This window comes from Mesoplodon bidens (assembly GCF_964165515.1).
Source record: "Mesoplodon bidens genome assembly, chromosome: X".
NCBI lineage: Eukaryota > Metazoa > Chordata > Mammalia > Artiodactyla > Ziphiidae > Mesoplodon > Mesoplodon bidens.
In genome coordinates, this window is record NC_138163.1 from 54565262 (window position 1) to 54588401 (window position 23140).

General features: G+C 41.5%; 2 protein-coding genes across 4 annotated transcripts in view; one reads left to right on the forward strand and one right to left on the reverse strand.

Annotated features, from left to right (window-relative positions):
• Nucleotides 1-674: 674 nt before the first annotated feature.
• On the forward strand, nt 675-19934 carry LOC308609338 (transcription initiation factor TFIID subunit 7-like; the record flags this gene model as incomplete). The annotated part of the gene is made up of 14 exons (XM_081223028.1): nt 675-740; nt 1575-1653; nt 2991-3124; nt 3771-3897; nt 5261-5325; nt 6495-6536; nt 7327-7474; nt 7809-7922; nt 8351-8572; nt 8769-8881; nt 10187-10246; nt 18291-18391; nt 19441-19580; nt 19798-19934. The coding sequence occupies 14 exons, from the start codon at nt 675-677 to the stop codon at nt 19932-19934; spliced, it is 1548 nt and encodes a 515-aa protein (XP_081079154.1).
• A 1992-nt stretch (nt 19935-21926) lies between these two features.
• LOC308609514 (dystrophin-related protein 2) overlaps nt 21927-23140 on the reverse strand; it is a gene marked incomplete at both ends in the record, with an annotated part of 28004 nt that continues 26790 nt past the window's right edge. For all 3 annotated transcript variants that reach the window (XM_081223154.1, XM_081223153.1, XM_081223155.1), the window contains 2 exons: nt 21927-22051; nt 22374-22494. In XM_081223154.1, the coding sequence (XP_081079280.1) occupies nt 21927-22051; nt 22374-22494 (246 nt within the window). The remainder of the gene's footprint in view (nt 22052-22373; nt 22495-23140) is intronic.

Below are 23140 nucleotides of genomic sequence, written 5' to 3' on the forward strand. Positions count from 1 at the left end.
TTTTCCATTATCATCCCTTCAGAAATGAGTCTATTCCATGAAGTTAGATGTACTTATATAGATAGCCCAGCCGTAAGACTGGGACTCCTAACTTTTCCCCGAGGTAGCTTGGAGCTGTTGATGTTGGCTTTAGAGTCATAAAAAGCTGCCTGCTCTCACACGGACTGTTTAATTCCTACCATTTTATTGATCATTAAGGTGAAATACTGAAAATTAAGCTGTGTTTCATTCAAATCATCATAGAGCATTTCTGCCAGTGGTTTTTTGGGTTGATTTTGGCCTTTGGTTGGCAGTCTTCTCTGCAGAGGTATGTAGCTTACTTGCTTTGGTAGTCACCACTGTATTGATGAGTTAATCCTTTACCGGAGAGTCTAAGAATATCAAGAAGACTAAATCATGTGTAACAGCTCTTACTTCATTTGTTATCATGTAATTAGTATTAACGTTGGAAAATCTGCACATATGGGAGGGGACATAAGGTGACTTTATAAATAATCAAGTTATGTCAAATAAAGTGTTTTGAAGCTGTACACACATCATTGCAGTGAGGGTTATCAGCAAGATATTGTATAATGTAACCAGTACTACCAGAAGTGGTCACTAGAGGGGGCAAGAGGAGTTTTTGGTAACTTTCTGTTGGTTTTGTTTTTGTTTTCATGCACTCAAAACAAGAGATGAGTAGAAGCCAGGATGAACCTCCTTACGAACTTGAGGACCAGTTTATATTGCGTCTGCCTCCGGTAAGAAACCCTTGTATCTCAGGCCAAATATCTTCAGTGCATAAGTATCAGCCCTGCTTGGATTCTGTGGCATTTCTGTTTATTTAAGGTAGGCTATAAAAACCAAGAACATTTGTTTCCCAGGAGTTGTGTTCTATTTAGCAGTCCTATCCTAGTGTGTACTCTTTTAAGCAGCATTTCTTTTGTCCTGCACATGCCACCTACTGTGTGGGTTGATTTCCTGGCAAACAGGTGGGACCATGATGGATTCAGTCACTTATCACAGATGCCAACAGCCTTGCTCACTGGACAGCCAAGATAAGACTCTTGTAAAAGAGAGTTCCTTTCTGTCACCTCAAAAGGGGCAATGGAGGGGTTAGCACTGTCTCCTCAAATTCATCATCATGCAAGGCTGTTGAAGCTCATTTCAGCATTGTGTTAGGGACTCTTCCCCTATTGATACCTGTATTTAAGTCTTATTTAGTCTAAGAAAGGTATATTAAGGATGGGCTTCAGAAAGGTATTTCCCCAATTAGGGTTAATTAATATAGCCAGTAAACTGCAGCTAAGCCTTCCCTTAGTAACTACAACTTGAAAGGTAACAGTGAGAAACAGGAATGTACAGCTAGGAGAAGGCATTATCTATAGCTGCTAAAAGACAACAATAACATTAGAGTCAACCTCATCCTAACTTGACTTACCCAGTGCACAGTATCTCATGGTACATGGCATTGTTCCTAACGTTTGGGAAGTTTAAGGTTCTATTTAAGGGAGGACAGTCTCTGACATATCTGTTCTATTACCTGCTAAGTAGACAATACATCCTTCTGATTTTTCAATCTACCTCCTTTTTAGGAACATGCTTCTACTGTCAGGAAGATAATACGTTCTGGAAGTGCTGCCATGAAGGATAAACTGAACATTGACTTTTCGTGTAAGTAGTTAATATCCATTCACCGTACACTGAACAGTAGTTTATTAAGGGATTGCTGTGTGTCAGGCACAATACTAGATACCAAGGATGTGACAAAGAATAGAATGTGGTCTCTGTCTTGATGGACTCAAAGAGAGGCTTCAGTCACTTCCATCTCTTCCTTTTAGAGGAAAGGAAGTAGAACTTAAACAACTTGAGGTAATTATCATGGTGTGTATAAGGAAGAACTTGGAGGTCAACTGTGGGATTTGCATACTGCTGATTGTCTCCTATATGAAACTTTTGTGATTTCTGACTGTCCGGGGGAATGACAGGTGGATGTACTGTTCTTTGTTTACAAAAGTGACATACCTTTATCTCTTTTAAATAATATTTATTAGATTTTTAAATACAGAGAAGTATATGAAGAATAAAATTTTAAATGGCCCATAATCCCAGCACTCTGGTAGCCCTTACTGACACTTTAAAAAAAAAGGAATACAAATGCATGGCTAGAAAACTCAAATAAAACAGAAAGGTTGAAAAGGAGAAGTGAAACTCTCCTTCACAGTGCCTCAACCCCAATGCCAAGGATAACTAATATTGGCCTTTTCTCCTTGTGTTTCCTTATAGACAAAACTTTTATGCATAATACCAACGTATAAATAATCTCTCTATATTTTTAAAGATAATTTACACAAAAAGGATCATGTCAAACATAGTTCTGCATCTTTCTTTTTTCACTTAATATTAGAAGATTACACTTGAATCCTTTTGTATCAAGAGACATTCATGTTTGAGACATCTGGGCAGGATTCAGAGTTGTCAGTATATGGCTGACTCTCTCTTTCTCTCTCTCTCTCTCTCTCTCTCTCTCTCTCTGGCTATTGTGTAGAATTTTATCTTTGTGAAACTAACTAGAGATTATAACTTGAGACTTATTAGTACTATTCTAGAATCAACCCTCCCCTTACCCAACCCTTTGAAAACACCCATGTACAGTGACATGATCGAATGCTCCTAATGGTGTCCAAACGAATGGGTTTAAATGAATGGAGTTGGCCTTTCAAGATGAGAATGAAACAATTACCACTTCATTCACTTTAGTTCACAACCATGACCAAGAAACTTAGCTACTTTTGATGGAATGACATAAACTAGAAAAAAAGAGCTCCATATACCCTGCCTTCTTTGCTGTGGGAAGTTACTAATTGTGTACACAATTATGACATTGTGAGAAATAGTAAGTTTCAATGAAAGACTCGTCTGTCCCCCATAAGTCTTCATTATTCAAACCCCAGGAGTCTTGAGAGTACATTGGGAAGATGTCAGATTTAATCTTTTCTACTTCTGTTCAGCTGATGGATGTCATGCAGTTGTTGGGGTTGAAGGTGTCTCACTATCTGCTAAGCTGGTTGATTTGCCTCATGCTATTGAAAGCCTGAAAACTCTGGATAAAAGAACTTTTTATAAAACAGCAGATATTTCCCAGGTATGGACAAGTTTTCTTAATCTACTCGCCCGCACATCCTTCAAGGATTTCCTTTCTCCCTCCTTTTCTTTCTTTCAATTCTTTTTTCACCTGCTTGTCATTTCTAATTTCCAGCTCAATTGCACAGGGAATACAATGTCATGTTCTGGTTTGGTGTTTGATCCATCACTTTTCACTACTATATTTTATCCAAATAGCTTTTAGAGCCTCCTGTTTGCCATTTATAGTGCCTTTCATTCTTTGAAAAATATGAGCATCTGGGATCTTCGTCTGAAATTCCTGTTAAAGCAGTGTGCTGTTAACTCTGGAGGTTTACATTGGTTCTTATTCATCATCTCTACTGTTGATATTTTGTTTCCTTTATAAATCAAAGTGCTAAGATATATCTTGTTTTCAACACATTCCTTCCACAGTGGTAAGCACTGGAGCTAAAAACAACAACAATAACCTCAGAGTCCATATGCTGTGCTGCCGAGATAGAGAGAGAATGCATATGAGTGTATGTAATACTTGGTTTTCTGGAAATGCCAGGTAGCATTCTCCTTACTTTTGTGCTCCAGGATTTCTGGTGGTAAGAATGATCATCATCCATTACTAACCCAAGATTTGTGGCCACCGTCAACTTCTTTGTCTTTGTTAAATGCAGATGCTTGTGTGCACTGCTGATGGTGATGTCCACTCTGATCCTGAAGAACCGGTTACCTCTACTGATCTTAAAGCAAGCAGGAAAAGTGAAAAGGAGAGACAGAAAAAACATATCTGGAAGCGTGGCAGTAAGTCATCAGTCCCTTGCTCATTCTGGCTAACTACATTTATCTGCTGGATCCTAATTACTTGTGAGCCAGGGACCTGTTACCACACTTAGGTGTTTGGTTCAGTAGACATCCAGATGCTCTTAAAGGAACGAGTCGTGTCATGAGCCAGTGGCTTAGAGCATGACCTTATCAAATTCAGATAGATATGTGACTACCATCAGTCATATATATATTTCACCATGTTGAATTTATTTTAGTGACTCCACCACTTAGGAATGTCAGAAAGAGAAGCGTCTGCAAAACAACAGAAAAGGTTAGTGGCATGCTATTTCTGTGTCTACTGGTTGGATTGGAAGAGGATTATGAATGGAGGGGAAGGGAGACAGTCAGTTGGGTATTCATTTGTTCAGTCATTTATATGTCCAATAAACATTTGCTGAGTATGAGCAACATGCCAGGCACTGTGTGCTAACAATTGGAAATATGTAACAAACAAAAACAGACTTGACCCTTGAAGTTATAGGGTAGTCACTTAGGGATCTAGATGTGTCATGAACTTGAAACTTCTGCTAATGCTTTTAAAAGTTTCCAACTGCAAAATCTTGTTTTAAAGTGAACCCATCCAGAACCTGAGAATTGGGAATTGTGGTTGTATTTCTAACCTTACCTCAGACTTGTAGAACCCTGGGCAAACTACAGGAGTACTATGCCTTGGCTTCTTTTTTAATTAAATTTTTTATTTTGAAATAATTGTAGATTCGCATACAGCTATTAGCAATAGAAAAGAGGTACTGTGTACCCTTTACCCAGTTCTTCCCACTGTAACATTTGCAAAACTATAGTACAATATCACAAATAGGAAACTGACATTATTACTCTTCACTAATCTTATTCAAATTGTTCCAGTTTTACTTTCTCCTGTGTATGTGTGTGCATGTGTTTAGTTCTATGCAATTTTATCCCATGTGTATGTTGGTGTATCCACCCACGCAGTCAAGATACTGAACAGTATTGTCACCACCAGGATCCCTCATCTTGCCCTTTTAAAGCCACACCCATCTCCTCCTCACCCCAAACCACCAGGCTCTAACCCCTGCTAATCACTAGTATGTTCTCCATCTCTATAATTTTGTCATTTTGAGAATGTCATATAAATGGAATCATACAAAGTATAACAGTTGAGACTGGCTTTGTTTTTTTCACTCAGATTAATTCCCTTAAGGTCTATGTGGATTGTTGCATGTATCAATAGTTCCTTCCTTTTTATTGCTGAGTGGTATGCCATGTTATGAAGGTACCACAGTTTGCTTAATTGTTCACTTGTAGAAGGACATCTTGGCTGTTTCCATTTTTTGAATGTTATAAATAAAGCTGCCAGCAGGTTTTTGTGTGAACATAAGTATTCATCTATTTGACATAAATGCCCAGGAGTGCAATTACTACTGGGTATGTTGCATGTTTAGTTTTATAAGAAACTACCCATAGTGTTTTCCAGGTGGCTGCACCATTTTACATTTGCCCCAGAAATGTACGTGTGATCCAATTTCTCTACATTTTCACCAGCATTAGGTGTTGTCGCTATTTTTTATTTTAGCCATTCTGATAGATGTGTAGTGATCTCATTGTGGTATTAATTTGCATTTCCCTGATGGCTAAAGATGTTGAGCATCTTCTCATGTGCTTGTTTGCCCTCTATATGTCCAGTTCAGTGAAGTGTCTGTTCATGCCTTTTGCCCATTTTCTAAATGGATTGCTTTTATTGTTGAGTTTTGAGAGTTCTTTTTTATATTCCAAATACTAGTTTTCAGATATGTGGTTTGCAAATATTTTCTCCCAGTCTGTAACTTGTCTTTTTATGTTCTTCACGGGGTCTTTCAAAGAGCAGAAGTTTTTTTGTTTGGTGAAGTCTGATTTATTGATTTCTCCTTTTAAGGATCTTGTTTTTCATGTCGAGTATAAGAACTGTTTGCCTAGCCCAGATTCTGAAGATTTCTCCTAACTATCTTTTTAAAGTTTTACATTTAAGTCTGCGATCCATTTTTGAGTTAATTTTTGTAAAAGGTTTGAGAGTTAGTTCAAGGTGGTTCTTTTTTTTCCCCTTTGCATGTCCAGTTGTTCCAGCGCCATTTGTTAAAAAGGCTACCCTTTGTCCATTGTATTGCTTCTGCACCTTTGTAAAAAATAAGTTGGGCATATTTGTGTGAGTTTCTTTTTCTGGGTTCCATTAATCTGTGTTGATCACTGATTCCACAGTGTAGCTTTGTAATAAGCCTTGAAATCAGGAAGACTGATCTCACTTTATTTTGTATTCAAGATTGTTGTAGCCATTCTAGAGTCTGTAACTTTCCATATACATTTTAGAGTAAGTTTGTCTATGTCTATAGAAAACTTTGTTGGAATTTTGATAAGAATTGCATTAAACCTATAGATCAGTAGCTTTACTATGTTTAATCTATGAACATGGTTGCTTTGGCTTTATACTGTCAGTCAACAGCATTCATTGAGTGCTTACTAAATATAAAACTACATTAAGAATGGTTCTAGAACTCTTCAAGCTTTAGTAAAGTAGAACAATTATAATATAACTTCATTGCTCATTGTGTTTTATTTCATAGGTCACTGATATCAAACAGATTGAAGAAGTCCGCTCTCCTGAGGTAGACAAATCATAATATAACTTTATTGTTAACCTATGCTGTGTTTTATTTCACAGCTCTTTAATTTCAAACAAATCAAAATATCACAAAGATTACTTTCAAGCCTTCCTTCTCACCTGTAACCCCCACTCCCATACACATACACTGAATTTGATTCACTGAAAAATAAATTCATTGTTTAATGTCTGACAACTCCGAGAGCAAAAGATACAATTTGATCAGTGACCCTGTGTATTTTAATCTGCTTCTTTTCTGTGATATTTATTTTTAAAAACCATTTCTTGGAAGCCAGGGTTCACTCTTACCAGCAGTTGTTTGCAATTACTTATTCCCCCTCAAAGTTCTAATCTCTATTTGTGGCATGATGAATTGGTTGCTGTGGAGATAATTGTCTAAAACTGGATTTAAGGGAGAATATGTGGCTAAGACCCAGTTTTTATAGGAAACTCTCTAATAATAAAGATGTGCAGAAGTGGAATCTGGGATTTTGGATCTTTAAACCAAATTACTTCCAAGTAACAAAAAAATTATAGTTCTTTGCCAGTGTGGGTCAGCGCAAATAATTAACAACTGAGGCTTAAGGGTCATGCCTCTGAGGAGGTCTTTAATATAGAGTTGCAGATTGAAAAGATTAAATGTCTCAAGTAATTCGATTGGGGAAAAAGTAAGCTTACTGTACAAAAATATAGACCCTGAACAAAGTTTCCTTCATAAATAGCATTGTTTAAAGTAGAAATTTGATTGGATGTATCTTAAAGAGGCCTAATTATTTGAATTCATTTGTATGTAGGAAGAGGACATTTCTGCAAGACTCAAGGTGTTAAGTAAGGCTACTGGTATTCCTTCTTCTCCAACTTTGGTTCAGCACGTTGAACCTCCTGATGTGGAAGAGGAAGTGAAAAGACTGCTGCGCTCAGATGCTGAAGCTATCAGTGTCCGTATCCTTTTACACTAAATATTTTCTGTGTAGTCTGTTCCACCCCAAATGCACTTGGTGACAAGCTCTCATTTCTGATATTGTGTGCTGATGTTAATGTACAGAACTTATGATTTTTGGAAATGTTACTTTCTAGCTAGGAACAGTACATTCATGTAGTAGAAATTATTTACTTGCGTAATTCAGTATGAGGCACTTTTCTATACTAGGAATCCACATACAAATGGCCTGAAGTTGGACTAAATTAAATAGCACTTTCAGCCAGAGAGCCTCTTCCCTTTCAAGTTTGCCTTCTGCTTTCTTTCTGCTTTTTCCTTGACTGCCTCTCCTTTCAGGATGGGTGGTCATGGCCGAAGGTGAAACCAAGGAAATAGAAAGTGAAGGCTTCATTCCAGGCTTTGAGATAGTCTCAGAAATGAGTGGCTGTAAGCAGCGTCATACTTCACCAGGTGCATTAATAAAGGCAAAGCAGGCGCTTCAAGAGGGCAGGTGTTGACTGTGTGTAGGACCATTCTCCATAAACTCACAGGCCAATCACAGAAAAAGGGTGCCTTTCCCCTTCTCCCCTCGTATTGGTCCCACAAGTTTAGGGGTTTTAGATTGGGGTTCTAATATCCCATCCATCCCTGCTATTCTAAATTCCTGTGGGCCCTTGGATTCTCTGAATATTTTGATCATTGAATACGTGAATGAATGTTACAGTGTTTTGCCTGTCCTGTCCTTGTTTTATGAAAGGAATAATCTTCCTGTGAGAAAAATTATTTTTAAAATTCATTGGTTGCCCAGTAAACTTGAGGGGGAGTATAATTGCAGCTGGAGTGGGAGTCATTTGAAAAGCTTCAGATGGTTTCACCTTCCTTGTGCTTAAAACCCATAGAATATGGTGTGTTTCGGGAGATGGTCAATGACTCTAGCAGTAACAGTGTTGAAGTTGAGCATGATAAGGAGGAAGATGAAGAGGGAGAGGATGACTATGATGATGCGGATAAAGACAAGGAAGAGGAGGAAGATTATTATGACGTGCATATGGAAAGGGAGCCTCAGGACAAGTTCATTGAATCTGGCCAGTATGAGGCAAAGGAGGGAGCCAGCTCAATGGGTAAGTTAGGGAAAAACAAAGGGGTGGGACAGAGTGGGTGGCAGTACTAAAGACTGACTCTAAACACGTGTTAGTTGCAAAGTTAAGTTTGAGAAATTATTGCTCAGATGTGTAGTGGAGTTTTAGTGGATTTGGATCTTGGTCCACTACTTTAGGCTATGTTTAGATACATGAAGTTTTTGTCTATCTCTGTTAGTCATGGAAATTCAGAAGCAGACTCGTTACATGCAGAAAAAGCTCCGAAAGATTAAGCACAGAGCACAAAGACAGAAGAAGGTCATTATGAAAGTGGAAAACCTAATGCTCAAGGTAAATTCTGGTTGGCTGGTATAAATATATCCTGATATCTTACTTTCAAAATCCCGTCTTTGTGTTTCCACTCATGTCATCTCTGTGCAGCATTCTGCTTCATTCATGAACCTGAACAACCTCTTAGATACCCCTAATAAAAGATAGCCCTATTTCCTTTTACCTGAGTAATTTTGATCATCTTATATAAGCATTTTTGGGAGGGGACCAGGAGACTTGAGATAATAATTGCCAATATTGAACATTTAACTATGTGAAAGGCATATACAGAGCTAAGCATTTTATGTGTATTATCTCATTTCATCCTGACATCCCTGAAATATAGGTGCTGGCACTATTCCCATTTTATAGATAAGAAATTGAAATTCAAAGAGATTAAGTAACTTGCCAAGGACCACAGTAAGTGGTCGGGCATAGATTGAACCCTGTTGCTCTGTACCAAAATATATTCATTACAATGAAAGAGAAACTAAATTAATTTAAAATTTTTATGATGCCTGCTTGAACAAAAATTAATATCATGCTTTACTTTTATTAATACACATTAATACATATTTTATTAATACACATATCAGCAAAAGGAAAATGTATGTTTAGGCCATGTTTGCTTCCCTTTTTACAGTGAGGGAAATTCTGAAGCATCTGGAGAATTCCTTGCCAGATTTCTTTTTCTGTAGAGCTGTTGTCATCGAAGGGGAGCAACTTGACACAGAACTATACTTATATAGAGTGTTGTCCTTCAGAATAACCAAGTTAGATAATAGATGTGGACATACTTTGAAAGATACAGATATATGGTATTATGGTTGTTGTCGTGTGCAGTACTAGTTAAGAATGGTAATATTCTGCCCTAGTGCAGGGGAGTGAAGGAATCAGCACCAGATTCCAAGCCAGCTCTTTAAGTAGGTCACCACAGTCAAAGGATTTGTGCTAAACTAGAAAAAGGTAACATGAAGGCATTCTAACTCTTTGTTTTAGAGCAAGAAAAAAAATGCCACGTAGGGTGTATAAAATCAAATCGAATGGCCCTGTAGTTGGAGAGTATAGTTCTTATACTCTAAATCCTTTTTCAAATGTCTTGTTATTGAAGTAGAGTTGATATACAATGTTGGGCCAATCTGCTGTACAAAGTGACTCAGTTATACACATAGAGACATTCTTTTTCTAAATCCTTTTTTTAAAGTACTCTTTTGTTACGACTGACAGTGTTCTTACTTATCAAATTATTTGCCAAACTCTTTGTCTCTCTTGGTTCTCTTTTCCTCTGAGACTCAGCATTCATCTTTTATATAATTCGTTTTCCAGGGTCATTTACAGTCTGTGCTGGAGCAGATTAAGCTACAGGAAAAACAAATAAATGAGCAGGTGAGAAGTGTGTTTTCACATCAACCAGAAAACATCTGATGCAGAGAACCCCACCCCCCCAATCTCATTTCTGGCTGTTCTTTTCACAGGAACAGTAGTGGCCAAATCTTCTAAATGAGGGTAGCAGGTTGGAACAAAGTCTTTGTGAAAATTCGTTCATTCAGCAGATATTGAATGTCTATTAAGTGGAAAGCACTGGATGTACACACAGTGTTGAATAAGACACATACAATACTTGTCCTCATGGAGCTAACAGTCTAGCAGGGAAGATCATCAGCAAACAAATTATCATACAAATATAAAGGTGCAAATCATAAAGAAGGGCTGTGAAGGAGAGAGAGTCAGTGGTGCTATCTGAATAGAGTCCTGAATTAAATTGGGGAGATCATAATCAGCCTTTCTGAGGAAGTGATACTTAAGAGACCTGAAGGAAAAGTCCAGGCAAAAAGTGTATGAAGAGCTTCTTGGGTGGAGCGTATGCCAGGTCCCACATTGGAAAAGAGCTTGGCTTCTTTGAGGACCTCTGCAGTATTTGAAGTGAGGAAGAGAGTGACTTAACGTAAGGTTGGAGAAGTAGGCAGAGGCCATATTGTATGGTCCCTTGCAGTCCATGATAAGGAGGATGGGTTTTAGTCTTAAGTGCAATGGGGAGCCCCTGGAGAGCTTTAAGCAGGAGAGTCACATTTAATTTAGAAGTTTTAAAGATCACTTTGATTATTATCTGGAGAATGGATTGTGGGAGGGCAGGACTAGAAGCAGGGAGGCCAGTTAGGAGGCTGTGGGGTCATCTAATAAAAGGTGATGGTAACTTGAAATAAGGAGGTGGCAATGGAGATGGAAAGAATAAATATTTTTTTCTTTTTTTATTGAAATATCGTTAATTTACAATGTTGTGTTTCAAGTGTACAGCAAAGTGGTTCAGTTATATATATATATGTGTGTGTGTGTGTGTGTATTCTTTTTCAGATTCCTTTCCATTATAGGTTACTAGAAGATATTGAGTATACTTCCCTGTGCTATACAGTTGGTCCATGTTGTTTATTTTTTATCTATTTTATATATAGTAGTGTGTATATGTTAATCCCAAACTCCTAATTTATCTCCCCTCCCCCCTCCTGCTATCCCCTTTGGTAATCATAAGTTTGTTTTCTATGTCTGTGAGTCTATTTCTGTTTTGTAAATAAGTTCATTTGTATCATTTTTTTTAGATTCCATATGCAAGTGATATCATGATATTTGTTTTTCTCTGACTTACTGCACTTAATATGATAATCTCTAGGTCCATCCATGTTGCCTCAAATGACATTATTTCATTTGGAAAGAATATATATATATATATATATATATATATATATATATATATATTTAACTGCAATAAAAATGTTTTATAACAGCTTTATTGGGATATAATTCATATACCATACAATTCACCCATTTAAATTGTACAATTCAATGACTTTTAGTATATTCACAGAAGTGTGCAACCATCACCACAATCAATTTTACATTTTTATCACCCAAAAAAGAAACCTGTACCCATTAGCAGTCATTTCCCGTTTCTTCTGACCCTCCCACTCACCACCCCCCCACCCAGTTCTAGGCAACCACTGATCTACTTTCTACTAGCCTACTTTGCCTATTCTGGTTATTTCATATAAAAAGGAAACATATACTACAAGGTCTGTTGTGTCTGGCTTCTTTCACTTGGCATAGTGTTTTCAAGGTTAACCCATGTTGTGGAATGTATCAGTACTTCATTCCACTTCATGGCTGAATAATATTCCACTGTACAGATATACAACATTTTGTTTGTCCATTCTTCCATCAGTCGACATTTGGGTTGTTTCCACTTTTTGGTTACCATGAATAATGCTGTTGTGAACATTGATATATGAGAGAATGTATTTTAAAGGTAGAATTGATGGGAATTGGGCCAATTACTGGGTGTCAAAGGAGAAAAGAGCGTTAAGGATGTATACCAGATTTCTAACTTGAAAGACTATTATTTAAAGCCACAAGAGAGTGAGCAGAGTGAAAAGAAAAGAGGGCAGCGTGGGATAAGTGAGGGTCAAGTAGCTGTATAGAAATGTATGCTGGTTCCAGCCCTATACTGTTGAGGGTAGGGTAACAGTTTTAAAGAGACTGGAGGTCGTATTATGAGGATGGACTTAGCATGGGGCTTTTTTGGGGGGGCCACGCCGCGCATCTTGTGGGAACCCGCACCTTCAGCAGTGAAAGTGCGGAGTCCTAACCACTGGACCGCCAGGGAATTCCTGAGCATAGAGCTCTTAAGGTAGTGATGCCATCCCCCATGCTCATCCCCATACAAACAAGGCCAGGAGAATTCTTATGTTCTGTATATTCCCTTCCCCTCAGCACATCACTCATCCAAGTACTGCTTATAAACAGCCATGTGCACAGTTAATGCCAGGATTGCTTTAGCACCCACTAAACATCTTTGTTTTCCTCCATGTAAGTAGTTAGTATTGGGGGAGTGCTATTTTCAACATAGAACTACAGCTGTAAGCTTTATTCGCTCAGAACCCTTTATGTTAGCTCATTTATTCAACATAGATTTATTGGGCACCTACTTAAAGCTAGGTTCCACAGGGAACTACAAAATGCTTATGACACAGTCTCTGCCTCCAGTTGGGGAGAAATACATGAGAGGGATAGGAATTTAAAGGAATGAGAGATCACTTTTGTCCATGGAGATTAGGGGAAGCTTCATAGAGAGATAGTGTTTGGGGCCTTAAGAGGTGGGTAAGGTTCTAATAAAGAGAGAAATGAAGGCATTCTGTATAGAAAGTAGCATTCACAATGGCTCAGAGGTGGTGATGCCAGGCTTAAGAGTTTAGGTTTTTGGTGTAGGTCATAATAAGCCTTAAAAGCTTTTTCACCTGGGGAGTAACTCAGGAAATGTTCTCTGCCAGCAGTATATAGGAGAAATTGGAGGGGGGAAAGACTAGAGGAAGATGCGAGTGACAGAAGGAATCAGAACTTAAAAACCGATTGGATTTCCAGGACAAAAAGGGAACAAAGAGTAGTGCAGAGCCTGGGTGACTGGAAAATGGTGAGCCACTAACAGGAATGAAGACAACTTGAAGAGGATTCTTGGGGGGTGGGGGATGGAGAAGATGGTCAGTTGAGTTGGAAACACTTTTTAAAATGGGAGATCGGAGAGTGCCTCATGCATAGAAATGATCATTGAAGCTGTGGGGATAGATGAGTTAGCCAGGTTGACTGTTCAGCAAGAAGTCTGAACCTAAGGAAAAACCTCCCTTTAGGAGGTGGTGGGAGGAGAAAGCGCCTGTAAAGGATAAAGAACTGGAGAAGTCAGTGATCGTAATCATGGTCAGCATCTGAGTGAAAAGATGCTCTCAATTACTACAGCTAGCAATTATAGCAGTTTGGTAGCTCATGTCCAGCACAGGATCATTTTGTAATACTCCATTCCTGTCATTCCACAAAATGAAAATCCACACTGATATGGGGCGAGCTAAACTGAATAATACTCAGAAACAATCTTTGTCTCAAAGACGGTATACCTGAGTGTTATTGGTCACTTTGCCATTTCAAGTAAATAAAACAATTAAATCTTACATCACAGAATGTTCAGGGCTTCTGACTTAGAAAGCATCAGAGCAAGTAGAACGTCATCAGACTCGTTATTGGTTAGGACTCTGAGCCAGTTTTCAAGGGTCTCATAACATGGCAGGAAGCAGCAGCTAAGACTCGGTTTAAGACACGGTGTGTTCAGTGGGGCAAGAGGCTATCACAACTGCCTTATCTACTGAGTCTTAGACTATGGCTACAGTGATCCCATCTCCTTTGCCCCTACAGTGAGCTGTGACCTCTGTACACTCTTCCCAGAAGTACAGATTCTTAACAGCAAGCATATTTAATTTCTTTAGTATATTCAATTTGAAGCTTCCTTTTATAAGTTTGGCATGATAAAGGACAGCATCATTGTGTTTGCGTTTTTGACTGTGGCACTGTTCTTTGGAACATTGTAAGACTAAGATAACCTTGTAAATGCCAAATTACAGTCTGTCTTTTTGGTTTATATAAGTAAATTCTAGATCAAGTCATGGAACTTAAGATTTCAGATGAATTTTTTGTGTTTTTCTGCCTCTCCCTACAGATCATTTCTCTACGGGAAAGACTGAACGATTTTCTGAAGGAGTGAGGAGAGCCTTCAGCCTGGCACACAAACCTTGGCTTCACCATCCAGACTGAAGACCTAGATGATATTGTACCTGTTTCTTCTCCTTTCATTGCCTTATGTTGCATCATTTGTATTTCTTTCTCTGAACGTTTCTTTTTCTTTTTTTTTTTTTTTTTGCTAGTTATATTCAAAGTTTGTAGCCAGGTAGAACGGGACAAAGTATTAAAAAGTAGTAGACCTGAAGACCCAAATCAACTATGGGACTTTGCTTCTCTTTATCAGTTTGAGAATTAACTTAAATTGTTTCTCTTTTATGGTGTCTCAGATGATTCACCCGTGCTTGCCAAAGGTGGACAGTCTAACCTGAAGGCTATCCATCTGGTTTGCATAGATTTTTAGCTTTTTCTTCTTCTGTTTGTTTCAAATATTTCCTAAAACATAGAGTCAAACCATTTCTACCAAGGGCTAGGACCTGCCACAGTGATTTAAGTGCCTATCTGGCAGCAGTTGATACTAGATTGTATCCTGTCTCTGTTCAGGCATTAAAGGCTGCTTTCCGGCTCAGGGATGATTTCTTGCTGCTGCTATCTTTGTTCTGTTGTTAATGATTTTAGGATTGTGTCTGGTGGTTATTTGGCAGCTATGGGACTAGTTAGAGCAGAGATGTAATTCTGAGCTGTTATCTTTCTTCTGAGCCTCTTCTTCCTAACCCCCATCGGAAAAGGTTAGAAAAAAGATACCTGTGGGAGCTCCCTGGTTGCCTAGTGTTTAGGATTCCAGGCTTTCACTGCCATGGCCTGGGTTCAACCCCTTGTCTGGGAACTCCCATAAGCCTCGTGGCAAAAAAAAAAAAAAAGCAGATACTTGTATTGCCTGTGAAAACTTCCTTAAAAACCCTGGACCAGTTTGGTGATTTTCAGCTATGTTAAGGTTTTCTAGTCTGTATTCTTTAAGCAATAAATAAATTCCTTAACTGGATTACTGTCACTTTATTGAACAGCTCCCATGATACGTACATTCATATCCAAAAGGAAACTGGTGAGACAAGCAATAAATTCTGCAGTTAGGAAATGAAAGAAGATGCTGTCAGCACTGGGACATCCTTCTAAAGAGCTCTTAGGATAACTCCTAATGAACTAAGCAGATCATCTCGTATTCACCATAAATCATTGGGATTTTGAGAGAAGGTACAGAGAAGTAACAAAAATGGCAGCTCCAATACTTGCACTGAATTATGTTGTAGTGGAAGGCACACAAGGTTGGAATCCTGGCTCTGCTACCTACCTTGGGCAAGTCCCTACACCTCTTAGAGCCTGTATGTCCTTATCTGGAAATCAAGGGTGATAATGCTTATCACCAAGAGACATCTGAAGGTTTTCTGGAAGTAGCCCAGCTAGACCCAGGTCTGGTCCCAATTGATGAAGTCGGTGCCACTCTAGGAAATGAACCCCCAAGATTTCTCTGCCACTTTTAGTGCTCTCATTCCAAGTTGAAGGTAATAAGCCAAGGGCAGAGAAGGGGAAGTCAGTATGCACGGGCAGGGCCTATGGAGAAGGGATGAAGGCAGAAGGAATGCTGGGGACAAATGCAGGGAAGAAGTGGGTCTAAGGGAGAGAGACATGGACAAACAAAATGAAGCCAAGATTAGGAGAAAAGTTGGAGGATAGCTTGAAAACCAAGATGATTTTTTAAAGTTTTTTTTTTCCAGAAACCCAGAATTTAAAAGATGAGAAGAAAGAATAGGGAAAAGGAATTGTCAGAGGCAGAAGGTGGGGGAAGAGGCAGGGTTTGAAAAGAAGACCTTTCCAGATGAAGGATGGCATAGGACTGGGGCAAAAACATAAAAAGTACCCTGGGGACGTGGCTGGAGAGACTGAGGCCGGAGAGAGTGGCACATAGACCACAGGTGGCATCCAGGGGTCAGAGAAGTAGAAGAGCCCTAGTCCAGCCTCTGTCCAATACTGGAGCCCAAGAGCAGCCAGAGCTCTGCTGAGAGGCAGTGGGGGAGGGAAGACAACGGGAAGGAGCAAATTTGTGTATCTGTGGTGCCCTTCTGTTCCCTCTACTACCACGTCTTGTAACCCTGGGTAACTGCTTCACCACTGCCCTCCAGTCACCCAAGGCTTATTGCCGCCCTGACTCCCTCCCTCCCCCCAACACACACACGTATCATGAAGGTTTCCTTTTCTACAGCCCAGTGATTGTGACTTTGGCATGTTACAGAACTGCACTGTCCAATATGGTATCCACCAGCCATGTGTGGCTTTTGAGCACTTGACATATGGCTAGGCCAAATTGAGGTGTGTCTTTCCACCCAGGCAAGGCTCAACTGCAGGTGGCCCCAGGCCTTGGCAGAATGCCCTGTGATCCTCCTGGAACCCGGGAAGATGGGCAATCTCACGAGGATTTGAGACAAGACCATTTCTCACTCACCTCCCTGTTTTGAGGGAGGCTGTCATGGGGCAGTTTCTCATCTGCCTCCCTCATTCTGGTGAGCATGAGACTTTCTGCCTGCCTCCCCACTCCCCTGCCCTTGCCCCAGAGGGTCCAGCTGCAGGCCATAGAGCTGCTTAGCAGCAGTGTGGAGTTGGTACTCAGCAACATGGTGTCCTGCCATTCATGTTGCATGTCATCTGGCCCCTTTTGTTTCAGTGTCATCCTGTGCAACAGCGACACAGAACAGATCCCATTGCTGGTCTTGCTTTTGCTGTCTCTAAGTAATAAAGTGCCTGGATGTATGTGGGTTTCCTGTTCTTTTTTACCAGTTGAATCTGTCAGCTTACTTGACAATTTCTAAGATTTAATAAAAAAAGAACCTAAAGTATCTCAATAATGGTTTTATACTGATTACATGTTGAAATGATAATATTTTGCCTATATTGGGTAAAATGAAATATTCGTAAAATTAATCTCACCTGTTTATTTTTACCTTTTTAATATGACCACTAGAAAATTTAAAATTGCATATGTGATTCACATTATATTTCTGTTGGACAGTGATATTATAGATCAGAGAAGAAAGAAAAATTGGCATTGGGGCGGAGGGACTGACAGGGTTTTATTTTGCCAGAAAATGGCATTAAAAAAAAAAAAACTATCGCCACCAATTCACAGGGACATTTTAACATCCCCCCCAAATATATAACCATAATCTAGAATAAAGGCTAGACTTTTAAATTGAATATATGTAACTTTATGGGAACTCACTGCATTGTCCAGATTTTTCTCTTAATGCTTTAGGCTGGTGAAAAAATTCCTCAGATTGATGAGGATGGTGTTGAAGAACAATTGCTATAAAGAGCTCATCCCATGAGCTGATAACTAGCTAATCTGTGTGGGGCTTTGAGAGGTGAACAGTCCAGGTAACAGTGGTGGATGGGGCTAGTGGGGGTGTCTTCTTGTCCTGTAGGTGTTGGACTCTTCTGGTGGCCTATGTTTTGCAGTGTTGCTGTGGCTTCTTGGCCCCACCCTCTTCTCCCACACCCAAATAAGGTAAAGATGTGGAGTGTCAGAGTCAAAGAGTGTAACCAGAGGAACCAAAGTAAACAAATACGAATTTATTCTTTTCAAAGCAGAATTTAAGGGAAAGGGGAAAAGCACCACAGTGAGTGGCAAAGTTAACTAATTTGTCTCCAGCCCCGCCCCTTCATCCCAAACTTTTCTAGACTTGTGCACCAGCCTTGCCACTTCCCCAAATCCCATCCTTGTGACCAGTCCTTGCAGCCAGCGAGCAGCATCGCAGGCTTCGGTCTGGCCTCAAGACTGCCCTGGGGACAGCAAGGACATTGAGCAGGTGCCCCTCCAAAGGCGGCAGCTGTGGGAGGAGATGGAGGCTGGGAGCTGAGCCCTGGCCTTGAGCCTTTCCCTCTCCCACAGTCATTGGTGTTTAAAGAACAAGAAGGAGCTGAAGTATTCCTTTGTTCTCAGGGCCAGATTTGGGCAGGAAGGCCCAGAGACAGAGTTGCCCAGCTGAGCAGGTGAGTCTCCACAGCCCTAGGGCAGGGCCCCCACTTTCTCCTCCAGGACTGTTCATCTTAAGGTAGCTACTTTCTTAGTTATCTGTCACCTATGTCAAGGGAACTTTGATGAGAGTCTTGGCCTGAAATGGTCTCAGAGGCCGTGAGTCTGCTATTGAGAATGCCTCTTCGAGGAATGCTCTAGCCCAAAGCTGACTATGGAGCCCAGATCCCAAACACACACCTCAAGCATCATGGGTATTCCCTAAAATTCATCGGGAAGGAAACCATCTCCCAGGATTTGCCTCTGCTTGGCCTCAGGGTTTCGCATTACCATGGCCTGCCAGGCCAGCTCCTAAAGTACAACAAACTCAAACAGGTTTCTCTACAAGGAAATATCTCCAAACTTTGGGCCTGGAAGGAAATGGGCATTTGAAGGCCTTTCCATTCTGGAGGGAAGGATGAATATCCTCCTGGGTAGGACTCTCTCTAGGGAACCATACAACAAACAGCCTGATGTCCTCCAGCCAGCCAGCCTTCCTTAATAGTTTCCCAGTCAACCTGACTCCACTCTGCTCTCACTAGAAGCAGAGGCACCCTCATAATGGTTTTGTGGCCTCTACCAGATTCTGTCGAGAATACATTACCTATCAATCCTAACTGTTCCCCGATACTATTTGACAACAACCCCAGCAAACACATTCCTTATCACTGATGCTAATCCCACAAGCCAGGGGTTTTCATTAGGTTGCCTACCCAGCAACTCCCTTCACCACCTTCCAGTACGGGGCCAAAAACTACGCAGCATCACACACGATACCTCTAGGAGACAAGATACACGACAGATGCTTAACAACATGCAACACATCTCAGTAAATCCCACCTTAATTTGAATTCACAGTGCCCAAAGACCCGTTTACCTCACTGCGGGAAAACTGTCCACACATGCTGCAGTGACTATCACTGGCCTCTCAAGCGATATACTCACCTCGGGCATCAGGGTAAACCCAGGACCACCAAGTGTCATTGACCCTGTTACTGAGAATTCAACTCTTGACTTGCTGCTTCAGTCTACCTATAGCACAAATCCTACATAACGAGATCTACGTCTTCTCTACCATGGCCCACTGCAGTTGCCACAGGCCCTCAACAGCCCAAGATCTCTCGGGTGGAGTAGCAGTTATGAAAAGGATTTTCCAGGACTTTCCTGGTAAGATTGTTTCATAACCTCTGCCCTCTTTACCAGCTGAGCAGGTAAGTCTCCACAGCCCTAGGACAGGGCCCTCACTTTCTCTTAGGCAGGCATATGCCTCAAAGACCCTGAACTCTGTGTCCTAGAGCAAAGTTTTTCTATACTATTCCTACCTACAATCTAGACTCCTACAAATATAGCTCCCCCACGCCCAACCCCAGTAACTGATGTCCAGGCTCTGTGTTTGATGTCCACCTGCCACCTGCTCGCCATACATCACCATTGCTCCTGCCCAGAGACCTCATGAGCTCTAAGGCAGATATCATGATGAAGTCTGACACCCTGAACCTGTGGCTTAGTGCCCCCTGCTGATTCTAGAAGGAGGCAATCCTTGGCTTCTGGACCCAAGCCACTGCCTTCCCTGAAGATAAGTCTACCTTCCCAGCAGTTCTACCCACTGGCCTACTGCTTGATTATAAGAAAGCACCCCAACCATCTCACACCCTCCTGACCTTGGTAGCAACTGCTACTTTCTTTAAGGCCCTGAGCCAGACTTAGAAACTGGAAGGGGCAAGAGGATGTACTCTGTGTCTTAGCCTGGCTATTTGTTCCTCCCTTTCTGTATGGGGTGAGTAGAGCTTGGGTTTGTTCTATTTTGGCCTCTGAACCATTGTCTAGAGGAGCCCAGGAAGATTCACCCAAGGCCAAGGTCTCCAGGGAGCAAGGTGTGGAATAAATGAAGAGAGCAGAGTGACTCTTCCTGTTAGATTCCTCTGTGGCCACAGGCTTCTGTTGCTTTGGTCTTGAGGACAGCTCACCTCAAACATGAATGGAGAGACATCCTAGGGGAGCAGCCAGGAGGCATCTCTCTGTCCAACCAGAGGCTGGGACTAACAAAGAGCAAAGCAGAACATTAATACTTCAAGAGGTATTAGAATTTAATGTGTGAGTGAGGCCAGGGGAGTACTGATGTACAGTAGATATGTAGGATAGGTATGTATGTATATAAACTTAGGCAAATTAAGTCAATTGCAGGGTTCTAAGTTATAAAGCTCCTTTTGGTAGAAAGCTGCCTAAGTGGGTTCTGACTCTGTTCAAAGTCCCCAAGCCCACCCCCATCCCCCCACCCCCACTATCTACTCTGAACAGTTTCTGGATAAAGGGATTATGGTATATGTTGCCTAGGAAGACTTAGCTCAGTTTGAGGACTGGGTTCACCTTCCAGAGTTAGAAAGAATGGTTTTATGCAAAGGAAGGCCTTGCTGTTGTCTCTGTGGAAAGTGGACAACTTCCTGATCTGTAGCCCGTGGATACTAGAAAAGGGCCACTATTCAGGATGGCCTGTTGCATCTGCCTTCTGACTAGCTGGGGGATATCAGCCACCTCATCTGATTCAGCCTAAGAGAAAGAAGGGTCACAGCCTGAAAGGGTGTTGGGTGGTCACGCTCCTCCAGTCTAGAGGGTGGCTTCCCCTTCCTCACCCAAGGAGAAGACCCCCTTGCTGAGCAGCTGCCAGCCCTCCCCCAGGGCTGTGAAGGCCAACTCAGAAGAGCCAAGGGTGGCTTCAGCTGGGCTCCCAGAGCAACTCAGCTGGTCTCTCGGGATGCTGAGGTTTTCAGGAAAGAGGAGGATCTGGGGAAAATATCTAAGCCCATAAGTATTTCTTTAATGTTTCCCAATATAAGGTGAAAATAGGAACCTGAATGAACTGTTTCCCCCCCCACTTGAGAAAGGTCTGCCAGGGACTGAGGCAGAAGGAACTGAAGATATTCAAGGAGGAAACAGCATCTAGGTAGCATCGGGATGACTAGATCTAAGCCTTTGAGCTGAAGTTGTATGACACACGTTGCCCAGACTTTTTCAGGGGCACTTTGTGGGGGGAAGCGGGAGTGTCTTCAGTGTCACCTCCCTGTGTTGGGCCAGAGAGTAGGGCTAAGTCCCGTGTGTTCACAGTGCTGGAGCCCTCAGGTCATTAGGCTCCCCCAAATCCATCATTCCATGGAGAATGGAAAGGGGCCAATGGGCACTGCTTCACTCTGCAAGGCAACTTCTCTGCTCCCCATCTGAATGGCCTCCAAGTGCCATTAGCCTGGGCTGCAACAGAATTGTACTTAAGGGATTGATCTCAAACTTGAAGATTAAAGGGCACATTTCTAGAGTCAGAGGAATCATGCCTCTCCCTCCCGCGGCCCTCACACACCCACCTCGCATACCATCGAATCCCTGCTGCTGCCTGGAGCCCAGATAACTCCGGCTGAGGAATGTGGGGCCCGTGGGGACTGGAAAGGTTAGGTGAAGGCTGAGGGAAGGCTTTGACCAGAACTGGGAGAGGACCGTGGACTATAGGATGGGGATCTGGTTCCATCAGGAGGCCAGCAGAGTGTTGGTAGTCACATCAGAACTTCGCACACTGGGGAAGGCATGGCGGAGCTTCTCCATAATGTCTTCCAAGCACAGGCTGACATCTTGGCTCTTTGACCCCACATCATCTGAGTTGGAGAAGAAAGATGTGTGAAGAGAACTAGAAATTCCCTTATGAGGCCAAGGGGCTGAGGTAGGATGCTGCCGGCTGAAGGGTGAACCTATAGCATTTGTGTCTTCCCGGCACGATGCTTAGGTACATATGAGGTACTCGACATACATTTGTGGAATAAAGGAATGAATGAATCAGTCAATAAGCCAATCATCCCTGACCCTAAGCTCAAAGCCATGAGGAGAAACCAGTCCCAGCCCTAGCAGAACCTTAGGCAGGAGACCTGGGGCAAGACAAAGCCATGGAGGAAGGGGTCTGGAGGGGCTGGGGGAACTCACCTGCAGCTTGAGTGTCTGGAGTAGTCTGCCCTTTCTCCTGGGGGTGACTGCCTTCTGACTGCTGCGGAGAGGAAGCCAGGGACGAGCCTGCGGAGCCATTGCCATCCGATTCAGTATGTGGCTAGCAAGAGGTAAGGCATGACTTAAGTGGCTTTGCCTCCCTGACCTTACTTTGACAGACTCCCGAGCTCAGAAAGGTCCTTAGAGACATCATGCCCATCCCTTTGCCCTGGGACTTTAAGAAGCTTTTGGTGGTGCCCCAAACAGTGGTTTCCCCTTTCACGAAACTTCTTAGAATATTTAATTACTGAATACCCTCTTCCTTCAACAACATGTATCAAAGGCTCCCAGTTCTTCTAAGGATGCCATTGCCCCTAAATATCTCTTGCTGTCATTTCAGCTATAATTAAGCTATCTAGAACTCAATTCCCTCTGGAAATGTAGAGTTGCACACCTGATCCTTGGTTCATGACATAATATCGAATGTTAAGACCTCCAGGAATTCATCTAGAGGCCATCCCTTGGAGGATCTGGGGAAGAGGCATAGTGTGGTATTACCTGGTATGAATAATGACAATAATTATTCATAAATTATTCATTTATGAAATGTTTATTATAGTCCTGGCATCATGCCAAATTGTTTAAATGCATTATTTCATTTGACGTTCACCACAATTCCATGAAGTTGGTATATTTTTATCCCTGTTTTACAGATGAGGGAACTGGGGCTTAGTGAGGCTAAGTAACTTTCCTAACGTCCCACAGCC